The sequence below is a fragment of the Corapipo altera genome, unplaced genomic scaffold (genome assembly GCF_003945725.1).
Source record: "Corapipo altera isolate COAL_440 unplaced genomic scaffold, ASM394572v1 51, whole genome shotgun sequence".
Taxonomy (NCBI): Eukaryota; Metazoa; Chordata; class Aves; order Passeriformes; family Pipridae; genus Corapipo; species Corapipo altera.
Genome location: NW_020884892.1, coordinates 8,405,472 through 8,423,689, shown reverse-complemented (window position 1 = coordinate 8,423,689; position 18,218 = coordinate 8,405,472). Strand labels below are relative to the sequence as shown.

General features: G+C 42.2%; 1 protein-coding gene across 1 annotated transcript; it reads right to left on the bottom strand.

Moving 5' to 3' along the window:
• Positions 1-1,789: 1,789 nt before the first annotated feature.
• DERL1 (derlin 1) lies at positions 1,790-17,790 on the bottom strand. The gene is made up of 8 exons (XM_027645737.1): positions 17,466-17,790; positions 15,314-15,425; positions 12,188-12,252; positions 9,585-9,611; positions 7,517-7,612; positions 6,795-6,847; positions 5,554-5,664; positions 1,790-4,471 (listed from the first exon to the last, which is right to left on the bottom strand). Exons 1-8 carry the CDS (start codon positions 17,616-17,618, stop codon positions 4,333-4,335), a joined length of 756 nt encoding a protein of 251 aa, XP_027501538.1. The 5' UTR covers positions 17,619-17,790; the 3' UTR covers positions 1,790-4,332.
• Positions 17,791-18,218: the final 428 nt, after the last annotated feature.

The following is an 18,218-nucleotide window of genomic DNA, read 5'->3' as shown; positions in this document are numbered from 1 at the left end:
AAGACTGCTTCTGATGGTTTTGATTTAAACACTGCCTCCAATTGCCATGATCTTCATCACAAAGACTTATGGCTGGTTTAGTAGTCCAGAGAAACCTGGCCTTAAAAACTGATTTGATTCTAATGGCATTTTTCAAGTGTTTTGTCCTTTGGAGGAAGGGGCAAAATAAAAAAAGGAAGCACCAGAATTAAGGTTTCATCATTACTTTCTGCCCCTCCAACATCAACAGGATTCTGTAGAGGCCTTGCCAGCATCCCATAGTTACAGCTCCTTTTATGCCCTTTTGCTCCCAAGCAGTGTAATCACTCCTAGATCATGTTCCAGATGATAAAAGGGTGAGCCACTGCTGCAAACAGAATTTCTTTCATCACCTAAACAGTGTGCTTGAAAAATACATGCAGCTGAAGTGTTTTCATCATTTCAGCACATCATCACTTTTGTTGATTTAAGTATTTCTGCTTAATATGCACATGTTACAAATTTTAACTTAATCAAATCATCACAATAGACTCAATTCTGAACTTTGACTCACACTGTTACTATCACTGGTGGCAAAATAAGAATCTACAGATACATAAAACAAGAAAAGCCATTTACTAGTGAAGGTAATGGCAATGCTGAGAACATCTTCACCAAAATTAGCGCTCTGCCATACTACAGCAAGTGCAAATTGATCCACCATCCTAAGTCTAGTAACAGAACAAGGGAGAATATGAATCATCTTAATTTTATGGATGCAGAACAGGATTACAAAGTCATTAGGTGACCTGTTATATCAGAAGCTTCAGCCTGTAAATTAGTGTTATCTCTCCAGTCACTACCTTAACCATCAGGGCAAAGCAGTCTTCCTCCCTGATAAGGTACACAGGGATATACAAACACAGAATCTTACGTTGTATTGCAAGCAATATGCTACTCTGAGAATTAAACTCTCAGTTTTTCTAGTGTGACCATTAGATGGCAACAGATCCAGCTTCTCATTAAGTCACTGGCAACACCACATCACCAGGCTGTATTCAGAGAGGAGCTACTGCCAAGACAAAGCAATAGGAATGAAAGATGAAGCATTTGATTTCATATTCTTGGCTCTTCTGCTGACTCTTTTTGCAACTGGAGCAAAATCAAAAGGCACACACTTGCCACGCTGTTCTATCTGGTGTATTTAGTATCGACCAAGACTTTCCAGTTCAAGGAGCACAACAAATTCACACAGTGCTTTATGCACCAAATCCGTGATTTTCTTTGATGCCACTGTGGTAACAAGCAGAAGTGCAGTCAGATGAACAACGAGGACCAGAGGAGTCATTCACAGGATGCCCAATGAGTCTGTCTCCAAATCAGTTGAGGTAAGAGCCTCAAAAGGAATTCTGGCAGCTTTGCACATCTGTCTGGACAGAGAGGGTATTGCAGAATTCCAAGCTTACCCCTGGAAAAGTACGTGATCTGTATCAATCCCACCAAGTTTAAGGGTGAGTAGAAGGATGCTTTCTCCCAGAGGACAAAGGATTAATAATCAAGCATACAAAAAACAGCTGTAAAGTGGTAATAGTCCAGGAAGGATACAGACTGTCAAAACTCATGGTATAAAGAGGCAAAGAAAATGCCTTTACGATTTTGCAACTGATCAGAGAAGACAAGACTCCCACCCAAAAGCAGGTAATTTTCTTGAGTACTTTTATCGACAGCAGGAGATGGTGTCACAGTGCAGCTGTCATACAATCCCCAGAGATGTGCAGATCACAAAGCTTGTCTTACGCTGAAATATGATTTAACAAAACAGAGACAGTAACAGAGATTAAAATTTTAATTTAAAACTTTGCCAACAAAAATTGATTACAAAAAGGGGAAATTATCTGTACAAAATAAGAAAGAAGGTACTCATTTAACAAGAGACTGCCACTGTCAAATGTATGTGGGAAAACAAACAGTGCTTCAGGTCAAGTGACAAAGTGAGAAAGTAACAAAGTGAGCTTGTAATATGGAATTCAGAAGTGAATTTTCCATAAACAAAGTAAATTGACCTGAAGCAGCTCAAAAGCTAATCAAGGCTTATAAGAAGTCTATATTCCTTGCTAACCTTTTCCTCCTAATTTAGAGGAGGAGGATGTACTAGAAAGCAAAACCCAGCACGGTGCAAAGGGCCAGGACAATTACTTTTGCTACGCCTTCACTCACTCAAGCCTTCCTTCAGGCCTTCCATACAAAGATACTCTACAATTTGAGCATGCCAGGGCTTCAGCTTCACTTAACAATTGGGTCCTGACTCAAAATGAAGACAAATGCTTTGGGCACAGTGATATTACTATGACTAAAAAGACCAGCTGTACCATGACTCCTATCAAAATGATGGTTCTCAGACTGTTCAAGTTCACATCAAATAACAGCTGTTGGTCAATGATAAATTTGTATTTACAACACTGCACTCCTCTTTTCTACCTACCATTTTATACACAGAAAGACACAAGAGCATCTTTAAAACTCATCAGTGAATAGACAAAAATGGCAAGTGATTGCTGAACTCCAACTTCCTGTAAAAATAAAACTTAAACACACTACCAGTTTTCTACATTTTTCCATGAGCCAAATCAACATAATTGAGTTGCAGTGAAGAAATGGAACATGCATTTATTTCAAGCAGGCCAGCTGAAAACTTTCAGTCCAACTGCTTATTTTCCACTTGGCTTCCCCTCACGTAGTATTTACAAGTTTTTATACCTTCAAAACCCAGCTTTAGTGAAGAAGCAAAGCAGTAATAAAAATGTTTCAGCCCAGATTGACTTTGCCTACTTACAGTTACCTGAGATACCTAAGTTGGGGCAGAACAGCTTTCTGTGCCCTACCTACCCAGTAAAATGACAGACAAGTGCTAAAGGGCAATTCAGTCAGACTTGAAACTCATCCTAGTGACAATGCTCTCCTTCCTCCAACCATAAAACAAAAAGTGAGCAACTACATTCTGACTTAGAAGTCTCGGTTAAGCTTTGAGTAATTGTGTTCCTATGTGAAGTGTTGGATTTAATGAACGTAAGCCTCAACTGGCTCACTAGCAGCTCCATCCAAGGGAGGTCAGGGACAGCTGTCTTTAAGAATGCTGTGAGACATGCATGAGTCCTCCTTACAGCTGGAAAAGCTGGGATAAGTAAGAAGTTTGCTCAAGTGCATGCAGTGAGTCAGTAACAAGCTGGTGTTACAGATTCCTGGATCTTAGCCATGTGCTCTGCCCATGGGAACCCAGTGCAAGGAAACTACTGTACAGAATCATTCCCTTTTCCATGTAATAATTTTTTACAAAAAAAAAAAAGTACAGCTACTAATAAACAGTGTACACAATTTCTTATTTGACAATGAAAGAGTCCTGCAGTAAAACAATCTGTTCTATTGTATCTTGACCCTGCAAAAAATTATTTCCAGCTTTGATTCTTTGATGTCTTAAAGCTTTTAAGAGAAAGATGAAGATTCAGTTAAACAATGCTGCAATCAGTACCCTTTGTATTAACCACAATGATATGTTACATTTTCTAGTTTAAGCAGTATTTATGCTACCCAATTTGGCAATCAAAACAGAAACCTTGAAGCCAAGAATTCACAGATCTTAGGGGAAAAAAAAAAAAAGCCAGACAATTTCAGTTTTACCAGAACAAGCCTTGTAACATGCTATGAAGAGTTCAGAGATTTCAATTCTGTGAATATCTGTTATTGACATTTCAAACAAAAGCCCTCTAGTTCTTAGGCTTGCCCAGCCCATGATGTAGCAGATCAAATGCTGCACACCAAGGAAAAAACTCTCCTCAAAACACAGCTTAATAACAGAAATGAAACATTTGCAATTTGCTTTATGAATGCAGCAGAGAGATATCACTAAAATAATGTTTCCAAAGAACCTGGGACTTTAACACAGCTATGGAAAAGGTCAGCTTCCTAAACTTAGGGGCTTGTTTGAGCCATCTGCCTCACACTGGATCCTTATTTTACCATGGTCAAGAAAGTTTTAACATACCAGGTGAGACAGAACACCATCAGCTTGTTCCATCACATGATGGAACAAGACAGCCAATGGATCCTGTTGTTACAGACAGACAATACTATATAAAGAAGGCTTATTTTTAATGGCAGAATCAAATTGGACACTACTGGCTAACCTGGAGCAAGATCTACATTTTTTTCCTTCCGGAGTTTTTTATTTTCTCTTGAGCCAGAAACATTCCTTCTAATCAGTTAAATCCAAGAGTATTACAGAGAGCTCAGTTCTTTAGGCATGCTCTGCACCAGGAACGGTCGGTTCTACATCCAGTTAAAACTGAAGAGTTGATGTTTTCCAAGGGCAGGAGTTCTTCACTGGTCACCTAGTCGGAAACCTTGGCCCCAGTTGTGCCTTCCACCACCCTGCTGATCTTCTGCAGCTCTTCTCATGCTGGCAGGAGGAACACCAAACCCCGACACTCCCCCTCTCCTATTTGGCAGCCAGCGGTAACTAGGACAAACCAGAAGAGGAGTTACAGAAACAGCTGTACCCTGGGGGTAAATGACAGACTACTTTTCCATGCACTTCCTTTTAGCTGACAGACTTTGCAATAAAACTGGCTTTTCACAGTAGAACTTCAGAGAATCCTGTCCAAATCTAAGCCCTCAGCACACTGAGAAATGGGAATACGGAGGAACTTCCATTTCTGGGAATCAGGAGAATTGCATGTATCCAACAAGACTGATGGCACTTTCAGAGCTGTTACCACCTTGAAAGACATTTTTAAAAACGATCTTGTTCTAATCCTTACAGAAAATTAGATTTACTAGAGAGGCTTGCAAACATAGAATTAGAATATAAAGCCTCCCTACTGATTAAAATCTGTACACAAAGTATAACTGTAATTCAACAATTTATGCTATGAAGAGGGTTAACTGAGTTTCTAACTAACGTTTGATAGAGAAAGTTTCTAACTAAAGTTTGATAGATTTACAGCCCAAAAGGATGAGGACAAGGACAACTGAAGCTAAAAACTTAGGCTTCTGATTGTAGTATTTCAATGCCAAAACAACAAACACATCACAAGAAAAAGCACTTCAGACTTGCAGTCTCAGTTAAGGTGACTGGTACAGACTGCAAAGCAGAATCATATCATAGTCCTGAACAAGTCTACAACTGACTCCTATTATTGTTAGACGTTGCTGAACTGGTAGCTACTGTAATGATACATGGGAATACAGAAAGAAGATGACTTACAGGATAAAACTTTTTTTTTAATACCATCTGATAATTGTTAGGGACTTCTCTTTATTACAGCTCACTTCACTAGCAGAACTATGACTTTCACTCTCACTTTTAAGAGTGGGCAAATGACATAAGTCATCCAGAGAGGTAACAGAGAACTCTCATGTGGACCGTTTAAAAGAAACTCAACATTTTTGATGACTCATCAGCTCAGTCAACATGATAGTCTAAAGCAGGTTGATTTAGCAAAGTATTTTACACTTTAAAATCCCAGCAAATATATGTCTGATGAATCATACAAAAAATTGGACCAAACAAACAGTGAGGTAAAGAATAAGGTCACTTACAGGAACTGAGGTGTGGACAGAAAATTCCTTCCTCCCAAATCCACTGGATATTTAAACATTAAGAAGAAATACAGGTGTCCAACCAGATTTCCTATCAGCTCATTGATGACTCTGTAAAGCAAATAAAAAAAAAAAGAATTGTTTTACACGCTGTCTTCTCCAAAAATAAGAGTGATCACCTCGTGTTCACCTGCCACAGGCATTGCCAGGGCTGTGAGACACAAAAAATTTTCCTTCTCTCAGCATTTTGCAGTCAATTCTTTAGAAGGGCCAACTTTCTGTGCCAACACTTCCAAGCCTTCTCTACAGTCTGAACTGAAAATGCAATTAAATACTTATTTACATCAGGGAATTAGACCGTACAGCTATTAGTGCCTAAAATAATAGTCTGCAGAGCTAGAGAAGTTACTGCTGTTTTCACTGGACAACCTGTCTCCCGCTGTACTGAGCTGTTTTGTTCCCAATTTTACAAAAACACAGCTGACCGGAGGCCCTTGAGTATCTTCTGTCATGCATAGAAACAGCAGGTATCTAACAGCAAGCAGTTCTCACAAGTGACGGATGAGTCAGTAGGAGGCACAGCCAGAACAGGGAATTTGGTTTTGCTGTGCTATCTCCTCCTTTTATAACTCAACCTCAAACTTGTTATTGTCACTAATTGTGTTACAGTGGCACCAAGAGGCCCCAGCCAATGCAGGGCACCAATGAGACAGACTGTGCACAGAGAGGGGATTTCTGCATCACGGAGTTTACTCAAAGAAACCCAAGACAGACCAAAGACTTCATCAAGTGCTAATATGGCACTCTGTGGACTTATTGCCATTTTCCCTTGTTTCACAAACTGAAAAAAAATCAGGATAGACAAGACTGGGAGGGAAAGAAGTAACAGCACTGTCAGAGGCAAGCTAACTTTGTTTCTAGAACCAGTAATGATGGTTAGTCACATGAATGACATCTTTGTTTACTGTGTGTTACTTTTTTAGCATGGAAAAGGCCTAACACATACAAGTCATTAGAAAATAAAACAAACTTATTACTTTCCCTTCATCTACATTTTCTAGTTCTCACATGCACACCTCCTCTTTGCTTTTATCTTAAATCATCACCATGTGACACTAGGCATTATCAGTCACATTATACGGTTTTAAGCTTATTTTAATATTACTTCTAAATTCAGTAGCAAGTTAAATAGCTCTAAAAGCTTTTATAACTTCAAATTGGCCATAGAAGTAAATACATACGATCCACCAATGATGTAGTTGAATCCCAGAATAACCCATGGAAGGTAACAGGCCTGAAAAGGAATGCAGTGAAGAGAAGTTGTAAGTACAAGTTAAGGATGTAAACCTGCTCTCAACTTCCCACTGCACTAATGAGCATGATCATAACCTCAGCGTTTTAGGCATTACACAAATCCTGACCTATTAACTGAAAGAGATTCAACCTATGAGGGAAGATACTCCAAAATGAGTGAAGAGTAACATTTTTACACAAAACATACTCATTTAAACATTATAAGTAGACATGCCTTTTGCACCCCATGTTCCACAGCATGCTTGCATCTGGAACAAAGTCCTAAAGTTTCCGACTTTGAAAAGGTCTTGAAACAATGATCAAAAGAGTTTCCACTACAAGACCTGGCAGAAACAGACAAGGTCACCCAGTAAACAACAATTTAAAGTATCAGCATTTTGCCACTACATTCAGCTTTTATCCAGGCTAATGTTTATCAGGAATTTTTTCTTTTCAGAACGATGAATTTCAGTTGTCAGGACATCTTTTCAGTAAAGCCACACTGAGTGACACCACATGGAAAACCACGAAGAAATTTGTCTCTGCTGCATCTCAAAGAGTATACAGCTATGGAACATCTTTAATAAGAGAAAATATTTATATTTTACCCCTCACCCCCTACATATGCATCTTATGGGCAGGAACCTTTCCAGTATCCTGCCTGACTTACCTTAAATCTTGTTCCAAACCAAAACGATACAATCATGTCTCTGTTCAGCTGGGCCCACACATAAAGTACTGACATGATGAGTGGAATCATCAGCAACTGCAATGTTAAGAAAGAAATAAAAAAGGCAAACAGTTACAAACACTTTCACAGAAACTAAAGAAACTAAAAGAGGCAGCAGGAGCCATAAGCTTCAAAAGTGGCTTGTAAGCATGGTACATCAGTAAAGTCTTTACAGACTGCCCCAGAATCTTTGCCACCACGTGTCATGGATCTGTAAAAAAGCCATTGAGAAAGCTAAGGAGGAGAACCTTCTTGGGTCATTCTCTTTTGCAAGACCATGCCAAAGCAAAGGGCTCCAACTTGCACCAAGTGAAAGAGCAGCTGTGGAGAACTCCTTTGCACCCAGTTGCCTGGTAGGACACCTACAGCAGAGCCAGCCATGGACCAGTGCCACAATCATTTCCAGGGCACTAACCCAAACAGTACTCCACTGAACTGCCACCTACGAGCACCTCAGAAAGGAGGGGCACCCGTAAATCACCATTTCAGGGCACTGCAGCCAGCCTTGGCAAAGCTGCCTTGGTAGAGCTTGGAGATAACCCACACTCCACGCCGGGAGGTGAAACTATTTCAAACACTTCCTTACTGTGACTGCATATTAGGTGATTGGACTATTTCTAGTGAAAGAAATACAAAGCACTATTTAGCTATATGATTTCTGAAAGCACACTGCACCAGCAACATTTCCATGAACTGACTGAATGCTACGAACCAGCTCCTGTGTTTAGAAGAGGTTGAAACTCATCCCTTCAGGGGAGCTTCTATCCAACAGGTTCGACATTAACGCTGGCACACCACTACCAGCCCAGCCTTCCACAAGCCCCACGCGTGTGCACCAGCACTCTGACTCACCACATGAGCACTTCAGAGTCTTTAGTAAAACTCTTTTCATTTTACTGGAAAAACAAAGGAATATCTAATTTCTGAAAGCATTTGACATAGGAATAGTGCCAGTTATCCTACTCTATCTTCCCAATTTCAAGTAAGGCCACTAAACACAATCAAAAAACCCCCATTTTTTTAAGAAAACCACGTTTGTACATCAAACAACTGATTCTCTTTTAAGCAATAGTTTGTATCCAGTTTAAAAAAACCCAAACATTTTAAGTACCTATTTTAAAATGTACAAATCAACACAATCAGTCTAAAATTCATACAATGTATGGGTGACTGCAGCATGCTTTTGTAAAATTTTGTGATGTCTTCCCCACAGCAAAGAAAATTTTAAGTGCGAAGTTGTAGACAGCCCTTAACAGAACTCAGTCCTGACTAGAGATTTTTGGTTTTGTCTACCAGAGGAGCCTGATAAGTGATCCAATAAATGCTAAAATAATTTTGTGCAAAATACTACAGATACTGGTGCAGGTTTTAGGTGATGGGGACAGATAAAGACACAACAGAAGAGGCAGGCTGAAAATACTGATACTCTGCTGTGTCCAAGACACACTTCCCAATTTTCCCCTTTAATATTTGGGGTGATAAGAACTACCTCATCAAAAATTTACACCACTATCTTAATCATTCTTGTGAGGATTTTGCACTTCACAGTTCTGATCTCAATCTGAAGCTGTGTTTTTCATAAAAAGATCTTCTATTGGCAAGTAAAAGGCACACTAAATTTGAGAAGATGAATGAACCCAAGAATCATTTTTAAATAAAAAAGTAAGAATGGAGATCCACTTTCATTAAAGGAAACAGCGCAGAGGTGACATCTTGTGTCCATTTTAGTAAAAGGCTGAACACTTCCTGACTGTACAATGAGCCAATTTTCATTCCTGGATTCCCTAACTGGGTTAGGTGTGACAGTCAGATCCAGGCTTATGCCATCAGCTGAAGCTAACCTGAACTAAAAAATTAACAATACACACACAGCAGTCCATTCTGATATAAAATGAACCAGCCTAGCTTAACACTGTTCTGCAGTTAAGTCGATAACGCTCTCTATAAAGTTATTAAGTAGTCATAAAGTTCCTCAAAATTATTATTTAAGAAAGGGCACTGCACTTACCTGCATGTCCATTGCCAAGCCAGTTATCTGTCATTGCACCATTAAGGAAAATACAGCAAAACCTGACAGACTAAGATAATAAAAAGAAGGTGCAGACACACTGAACACACATGCAGAGGCCTTTAATGTTTAAAATAGTACTACACAGGAACACTGTTTTAAGTTAAACACTGGGTAAAAAAATAAAAACATCCCATGATCTAGAGACTTACACACTTAGTTTCAGTAATTGCCTTTTGGTAGCCTTTCAAGCTCCCACCTCCAGTCATTACCCTGAGGGCTGACAGATGCACTGGCCTTTCCTCCCTGATGGAAACTGGCTAACTACGAACTCAGTCAGTCCTTGCTTGCATAAGAGCACAATACAAGTTTAACCGCTGGATTCTTTCATTACTTCAACACTGAAATTTTGGTTTTCTAGCTAAAGAAATACCAGGCCATGAGAAAACCCCAATACATTGCCAATGAGTCATAGAAAAGAAATAATTTCTTGAAGTGCATCAATGCAGGCTTTTAATACTCCTCTCCCACCCTGGAGCTCAAAGGATCTGTTGTAGTGACTGCTGAGTAGAAAGAATCACTGAGGGATTTTGCTATGATCAGAATGCTTTTAGCAGTTCATGAGCACACATAAAATGACACCCATCCTTTTCCCAGACCATGGATTCAGGTTGCTCCTTACATCACATAGGGAACAAGCAACTGGGAGCTTTTAAATGACCAGTTTGAAAGCCAAGTCACAATTAGATTCATTCTAATACCTCACAGTGAACAACCTGCAATCATAAAGAAAACCCTCATCTTTGTAACAACATAACTAACAGCACATTGTTACTGCTGTGGCTCAACAGGACCAGCAGGAATAGCAATTCCCTCCACAGAGTGGAATGCAACTGGAGATAATCTATTGATAAGGCATTTCTACACACTAGCTCTCCTGACTTCTCTGATGTCATTGCTCCTTTTTTTCCATGTGCTGTGCCACCACAAATTGCTACAAGGAGGCAGCAACAGCACAGACAGAATGGGAGCATCTCTAAGGATGGAGGTTCCACAGCCTTGTCAGTGTTTGACTGCCCTTACAGTAAAAGGGGGTCTTTCTTACATTTAAATGTGCTTCATTTTGTGGAACTGGTGTCCAGCTACAGAGTCCTCAGCACAGAAAAGACATGGACCTCTTGGAGTGGGTCTGGAGGAGCCCCACAAAAATTATCAGAGGATGGAACATCTCTCTTATAGGGAAAGGCTGAGAGAGTTTGGGACAGAGCATTTTGTAAGGCCTGTTGCAAAAGGAAAAGGGGTAACAGTTTAAACTAAAAGAAGGTTGATTTAGATTAGGTATAAGGAAGAAAATTTTTACAATGAGGGTGGTGAAACACTGACAGAGGTTGCCCAAAGAGGTGGTGGATGTTCCATCCCCAGAAACACTCAATGTCAGGTTACAGGGCTCTGAGCAACCTGATCTAGTCGAAGATGTCCCTGTTCACTGTAGGGAGGTTGGACTAAGGACCTTTCAATCCAAACTACATATGATTCTATGACAAGACACCCCAGGCTGCACAAGCCCAGCTCTCCCAGCTTCTCCTCATGTGACAGATGCTCCAACCCTTTAATCATCTTCATGACCTCTCACTGGACTCACTCCATTATGTCCACGTCTCTCTTGTACTTGGGAACCTGGAGCTGGATGCAGACCCCATATATCTCTCAAAGGCTGAGCAGAGAAGAGCAATCACCTGCCTCAACCTGGGGGCAATGCTCTGCCTAACACAGCCCAGGATGCCGGTGGCCACCTTTGTCATTCCTGGCTCATGGTCAACTCGGTGCTCGGCAGGACACCCAGGGCCTTTCCAGGAAGATACTCTGCAGACTGCCAGTCTCCAGTCTGCTCTGGTGCCTGAGGCTGCTCCTTGCCAAGAGCAGGGTTCTGCACTTCCCTTTACAGAGCTTCATTCCTGAGCAGCCCATTTCTCCAGCCTCTAAAAATCCCTGAATGGTAGCACAACTACCTGGTTTATCAGTAAGTCCTCCCAGTTTTGTATTCAAGATCTAAAATAAAATTCAGATAGAACAGCACATGGAAAAAGTGTTTCCCAGCATTCTCAAACCAACGAGCCCATATTTTTCAGGAAGCTGGCTCAGTTCAGGTATCACAACAGTGCTTTCACAGATGACTTTTACTCAGCATGTAAAGGACCTCTCCATGAGGTACCTGAATTTCAGGGAGTGGTAGTGATCAGTCCTATCTGCATACAGCAGCTTGAACACACTAAATTTACTCTTAGCTCACACAGCAACCCACAAAAGCAGCTCAGTGAAGTGATACAGAGAACACCACGGAAGCACGAGCAACACACAACATGAGCTGAGCTTTATGTAAGCAGAACTCTAGTCTCCAGATTACATACCCCTATCAGCATGTTTATTAGTGTTCTCCCTGCAAGCCACTACCTTTCCAGGAAGATTACACACTTACAAACTCGCCTGTGAACATTTGCTACATTTCAAAACCGTTCCTTGATAAAACCCAGTCTTTGAACATACTTAAGGCAGAAACAGGAGAACCAAAATATTCTCAAATTTGATGATGAGCAGAAGGATACAACAATGCAGATCCAGTTAAACAGCAGCATGAACATGTAATCTGCTGGCCTTCCATCAAAAGCACCTGTAAACAAAAAGAATTATTAGGAATGGTACTGAAATTTTGATAAGAAATTAAGACGACTTTTTTTTTCTTTTACTTTTTGGAGTCTAAGAACAGCTTAGTTATTAACAGTTGCTTTACATGCAGTCTGTGGTTTACAATTTATTTTTTTTAAATTTTAAAAAGCCTTAGAATAGAACAACCTACAGATTGAAAAATAAGACAGCCTACTGCAGTGTCTATACTCAAAAAGAACACACTGACTCTGGAGATAAGTGGTTTTAACTACATAAGCCTTCAAAATGGAGTTAGATCTCATCCTTCATATGAAACTGCCAGTCAGAAAGACAGAATAAGAAAATACACGTGCACAGCAAAGCCAGAGACATTAGGCACAATGACTGAGTCGTGAAAAACAGTCCTTACTTAGGCAAATTGCAACCTCTTTGCATCATCTAGTCAGGCTCAAGAGATACGACACTTTTTACACTCCAGAAAAAAAATAGTATCCATGACAAGGAAGGTACACATTTGCAGCACATTCTGTTCCTTCTTCTAAGCTAATTTCCCATTTCAAATATGTCAGTTTTTTGAGGACAGTGGAAACAAACAAACAAACAAACAAAAAAAGCAACATTCCCTGCAGGTCATACTAAACAAAAGTATCTTTAGATGCCCAGTTGGGTTTGTGACCCGGCAGAGACAAGAGTTAAAACAACTCCTTGCAAACATGAAAATTTGAGGCTCTCACTCTTGCAAAGTGTGGCAAAAAGCTGACACAGACCTCGACACCTGTGCAAGACTCCCATCAACCTTCACAGAGCCCCAGGCAGGCAAGGAAAGCCTGAGAATGTTGTTGCAAAAGACCCAGACCAGTGACAAACTCAGTGCACCACAGACAAGCTGAATTACATGCTCATAATTAAACATCAAAAGGCCTAGAAAGAAGGCTATTGCTTCATGTTAGCACTATTTGGCTTCCTACAAGTATTTTACGTCCCAAAAAATGTAAAGGAAGAAAACCTATTTTTAAGCGATAGCTTTTTAGAATAGCCTATGTAAAACAAAATTACTAAAACAACAATTTTAAGTTTATTATTTAAGTTCAGCCATGCAAATTACATGACAGGGAAAAAAACACTTAGAAAAATATATTGGAAAGTTTTAAAGTTGAAGAAATCATAAACTGAAGTTTTCTCCTTACTGTTGCTATACAACAAACAAATAGAAACAAGCAAAGAGAAGAAGCTGTCTAAGGCTGCAGAAACACCAGCTCAGGAAACCCTCCAGAGTAGGAAGAAATCAAAGCTGTTATTACTCCCTTAAGATTTTTCACTTCTCGTTATCTAGGAGACTGCTAGGAAGAATATTAGACAAGCTATTTAAGTTGACTTTTCAATGAATATCTAAGAAAACTGAACTACAGATGCCAGAAAGCTCAGCACAGCTATAGGTTGAGCTCTATTCCACTGGGTCCTTCTGTAAGGCCCAGGGTATAATCCAGTCATCTGGAAAGAGCTGCAGACTCATAATCTCATCATTCATACTGTTGGAGAGTGAACTCTTCATATTCTTCCCTCTCTGTTGATATTTGTTATGTTCTTCACCAACCCAAACAAAACAAAACCACATCAATCTCCCTTTCCTCGGGAAGCTACAGGTCAGCTTGTTACAAAAGCAAAAGCACAGTACAAACCCATATGGATATTTTTGACAACTAAATTTGAAGCTGGCATGCAGCACCAGTGTATGCTCAAAAAAAATGTACAATGCTGAAAATAGAAGTTTCACTTCCTCAGTTTCATAGACAAAAGGAGGCATAGACCAAAACTGATTTCCACCTCTAAACATTATCAGCAACTTATATACCTCCCACATGTAGAAGGATTCCAGCGTTTTTCACAGAAAGAAGGGCCAATCTAAACAACAACTTAATTTATAACCAGAAAAATGACTGTAATAAAAAAGAAATGCATTGGTTCAAACAACAACACAGTTGACTTTCCAATTTCAAAATTCATATGTGTTCCACAGTAGGAATTTACTGCTAAAAGAATTTGCATCTATTATCCAGGAACTCTTCCTGCACCTGGCTTTGCCTGGTAGAATGTTTGAACTGCCACTCTCACATGTTCATAATCTACTGCAGAAAGGCTCAGAGGAGGAATCACTTCTAGCTATAGAACTACTACTTTCTTTCACTAAGAAAACAACCAAATACAATCTGGCACCACTCCTCCCTTTCCCTGTTACTCTTCTTAAGACTTAAATGGGGTTCCACAATAGTCTCTGGATGGCAGGTCTACCAGGAATCTCTTTACTGTGGGACTTTCCAAACATCACCTTGCAATGCATTCCCCCTTACACCATCAGTTCTAAGACTCCATTACAATTATACTGAAATTCTTGTTCAAAGGCTTCCAGGAGGAGCTTGGCTTTGAAAACACTTTTATTACTTACTTCAACATAAACAATTTTTGCCTAGCTTTAATGAACGGTGCAGTGCAAAATAAAACTAGTTTTGAAGCTACCTTGCAACAACAATCACTTTTTTTGAGAGAAATTATCCATTATCTGATCTCCTTTCTTCCATTGAATTTTTCTCCTTAACTAAAAATCCTACTAGTCCCTTAACTTTTCCATGTATCTGTTTGGAAGAACAGTATTTCAAATTTCATTTGTAGAAGGTATCTCTCAATTCAACACAAACCAGAAAATAACACAAGAAAGCATCCCTAATAAAAAGAGGAAAAACTGATGTTATTTTCTCCCAATGGATATACCCTTTATTACATATGCTCTAACACCCTTCTGTGTCAGAGGACACCAGAAACAAGGAAACAGAGGTAATATCATTTAGTCTGTCTCACTCCCTGAAATCCAACAACTAAAAGCACCAGGCACTCCTACTGAAACAAGTATCAAGTTCAGATCCTAAACGGCCAAGGGAAAGCACCAGGCCCAGAAAATCAGTTTTCAGAGCAGTTTCACACTGACCAATGTAAGCTGGCACAGAGATGAGCCACCTGTATCAGCTTCAGGTAAAGCTCACCACATGCACAAAAATTAATGGATAACATACCTGTTTCTAATCGTGATGAATATTGATACAAGAAATACAAATTCACCAAGTAGAGAAATCCTGTTCCAGGTCCCACTGGGAAGAAGAAAGTTGCCGTTATCGGCCGCCAGATCTGTCCAAATCAAAAGAGAAAGATTTATTTATATACTGTAGAATGAACTCATATGCACAGGCTTTTTGTTTCCATTCATTATCAATTACTTGGAAGATCAAGGAAAGATTAAAAACAGTCCAAGTACCAATTCCTGCTGCTTCAGCAGCTTTTACAGGTGTGGGGGTTTTTTTAATCTGATAACCAAAACTGTTAAGATTACAACAGAAATCACACAAAGCTTCCCAGATTGCTTTCATTACATCTTTGCAGTACTGACTCTTTACTGCAGTGCAAAAGGATGCTACACTGTTCTAAAAGCATCCACACAAACCCCATTCTTCCCTGTTGAACAGAGGCCAAGCAACTCACACAACAGTCTTTAGTGTACCATTCCAGACAGCACACGCTGCTCTGAGCATTTTAGACCTGCTATAGAGCCTCCCAACAACCAATAGTGGACACAGCCAACTGCATGTAGCAAGGACAGAAAGTGGCCATTCATAATTGAGCTCCCTAAGCAGCAAGAGTTCCAAACAGAGCATTAGGATCCTGAACATCACAGTTCCAGGAGAAATAACAAAACTAGAGGGAAAACAGTTCTCTAAGCTATTAAATTTTGGGGATGATACATGGACAGTCCCTCCTAGAGCAATCTTTTAAACTTTTTTTTCATACTCAGCCTTTTGCACTGAAGATATAATGAGCAAATATAATAGAAATATAAAGGTCAAGATCTTTCCTATTCCTTCATCTTCTGTTCATCCTATGAGTCCTCTCCCACTATACACCTGCACAGTAAAACACTGAACTTGTAGCATCACAATGCAAGGGAAAATACTATGTCCAACTTGTGAACACTTTTGACATTGCTAATACACTCTACATCTGACACCTCAGGGTTTTAGTTGTTAGTTTGTGTGGCCCGTACCTACGCACGGAAGCTGACAATCCCAAGCAGAAGCTTTTTCAAATTCCAAGCCAGAAGGTGCAAAAGATGCACTTTTTTACAGAATCACAGAATGGGTCAGGTTGGAAGGGACCACACCAGGTCATCTGGTCCAACCTCCATGTTCAAGCAGTGTCATCCTAGAGCACATTGCACAGGATTGCATCCAGACAGTTCTTGAGTATCTCCAGCGAGGGAGACTCCATAACCTCTCTGGACAATCTGTTCCAGTGTCCAGTCACTCGCACAGTAAAGTTGTTCTTTCTTCCTCACGTTCAGGTGGGACTTCATGTGCATCAGTTTCTGACCATTGCCTCTTGTCCTATTGCACGTCACCAAGAAGAGCCTGGCTCCATCCTTTGACACCTCCCTCTAGATATTTATAAATATTGATAAGGCCCCCTCCCAATCGCCTCTTCTCGAGTCTGAGCAGGTCCAGCTCCTTCAGCCTTTCCCCATAAGAGAGATGCTCCAGTCCCTTAATCATCTTTGTTGCCTTCCACTAGACCCGCTCCAGGAGCTCCATGTCTCTCCCGTAGCTCTGCCCGAGTCCCCAGAGCCACCCGCAGCTGGGATGTTTGCACAGCTGACTGTCACCTCTGCTCCCGCAGTCACACCCACACGGTCACACAGAGCCACCTGAAGCCACAGCCACGGGTTTTGTGGTCACAGAATGCCTCGGCACAACAACCAGCGCCAGGCAGAACAACTTCCACAACAAAAAATTAGGGAAAAACACATCAGAATGAGACACAAGACGAACTGCGGGGTTGCCAGGGGCCACAGCCCTCTGTCACTGTCACTCTAGCAGGGTCAGGCACCGCCGCCCAGGCCCTGCGAGCACAGCACGGGCTAAACCCGGGCTCTTAATCCTGCACCGGTTAAGCAAGAAGGAGGGCTCGGCTCCCGCCGGAGGGGCTCTGGCCGCCCCCGGTGACCCCCGAGCGCTGTTCCAGTGCGAGGCCGCGGGGCCCGGGGAGAGCGCCGGCCCCGCCCGCAGCCCCGGCGCGGCCTCGCACTACAACTCCCAGAAGGCCAAGCGCGCGCCGGACCCCGCTGCCCTATGGCGCGGGCGCCGCGGGGCACGCCGGGAGCGGTAGTGCGGCCCGTACCTGGAAGCGGTGGATGAAGGCGTCGGGCCAGAGGAAGAGGCTGACGGGGCTGACGAGGCCCAGCTTGCCCACGAGCGGCACCGCGATGGAGCCGGCGAACCAGTAGCGGGTGATCAGCGGGATGCTCCGGAACCAGTCCCCCAGGTCCGACATGTCGCCGCCGCCGCGCCCGGCCGCTGCCGCCGCTGAGGCCTCGCCACGAACCGACCGCTGAGGGAAAGGCGAAACGAGGGTCCGGCTGCGCCGCCGCCGCCTCTCGGGCACCGAGGGAGCCCCGAGCCAGACGTGGCGCCACCGGATTCGGCCGAGCCGCTGCCGCCGCTTCCGGCCCCGCCTCGGCCGCCCGCAGTCCCGCCCCGGAGGTGGAGCGGGAACGACCCAGGTGACGGTGCCGCCGGGTCCGCCAGTGCCCCCGCCTGGAGCGGCGCTTATGAGGCAGGGGGCAAGAGGAAACCGGCAGCCAATCCCGCTGGAAAAGCCGTATTCTGAGTGACCCCGCGCACTGCGTTATAAACAGCTTTGCCTGCGGGGACGCGACGTTTTCACTCCACTTTATTCACTGCGCGGCGCTGACCGCGCTCCGCTCCCCAACCTCGCGAGGGGAACTACAACTCCCGGCAGCCCCCGCGGCCGCCGGCGGGGCTGTTCCATTCCCCGGTAGGCCAACACTTTTGGGGGGGAGTTTCCGCCTCCGTTCCCGCTGCCCTCTGTTGAGTGAAGGGGGGGTGGGCTGTACCACTCGCGGGGCGTCCC

Bases quoted from the DNA above. Each gene is read 5' to 3' on its own strand.
- DERL1 (XM_027645737.1), bottom strand. From the start codon at position 17,618: ATGTCGGACCTGGGGGACTGGTTCCGGAGCATCCCGCTGATCACCCGC. The intron at 9,612-12,187 runs GTATCCTTCTGC...GTGCAATGACAG, and splicing joins TTAACTGGATCTGCATTGTT to ATAACTGGCTTGGCAATGGA. The intron at 7,613-9,584 runs GTAAGTGCAGTG...TTAACATTGCAG, and splicing joins GCTTGGCAATGGACATGCAG to TTGCTGATGATTCCACTCAT.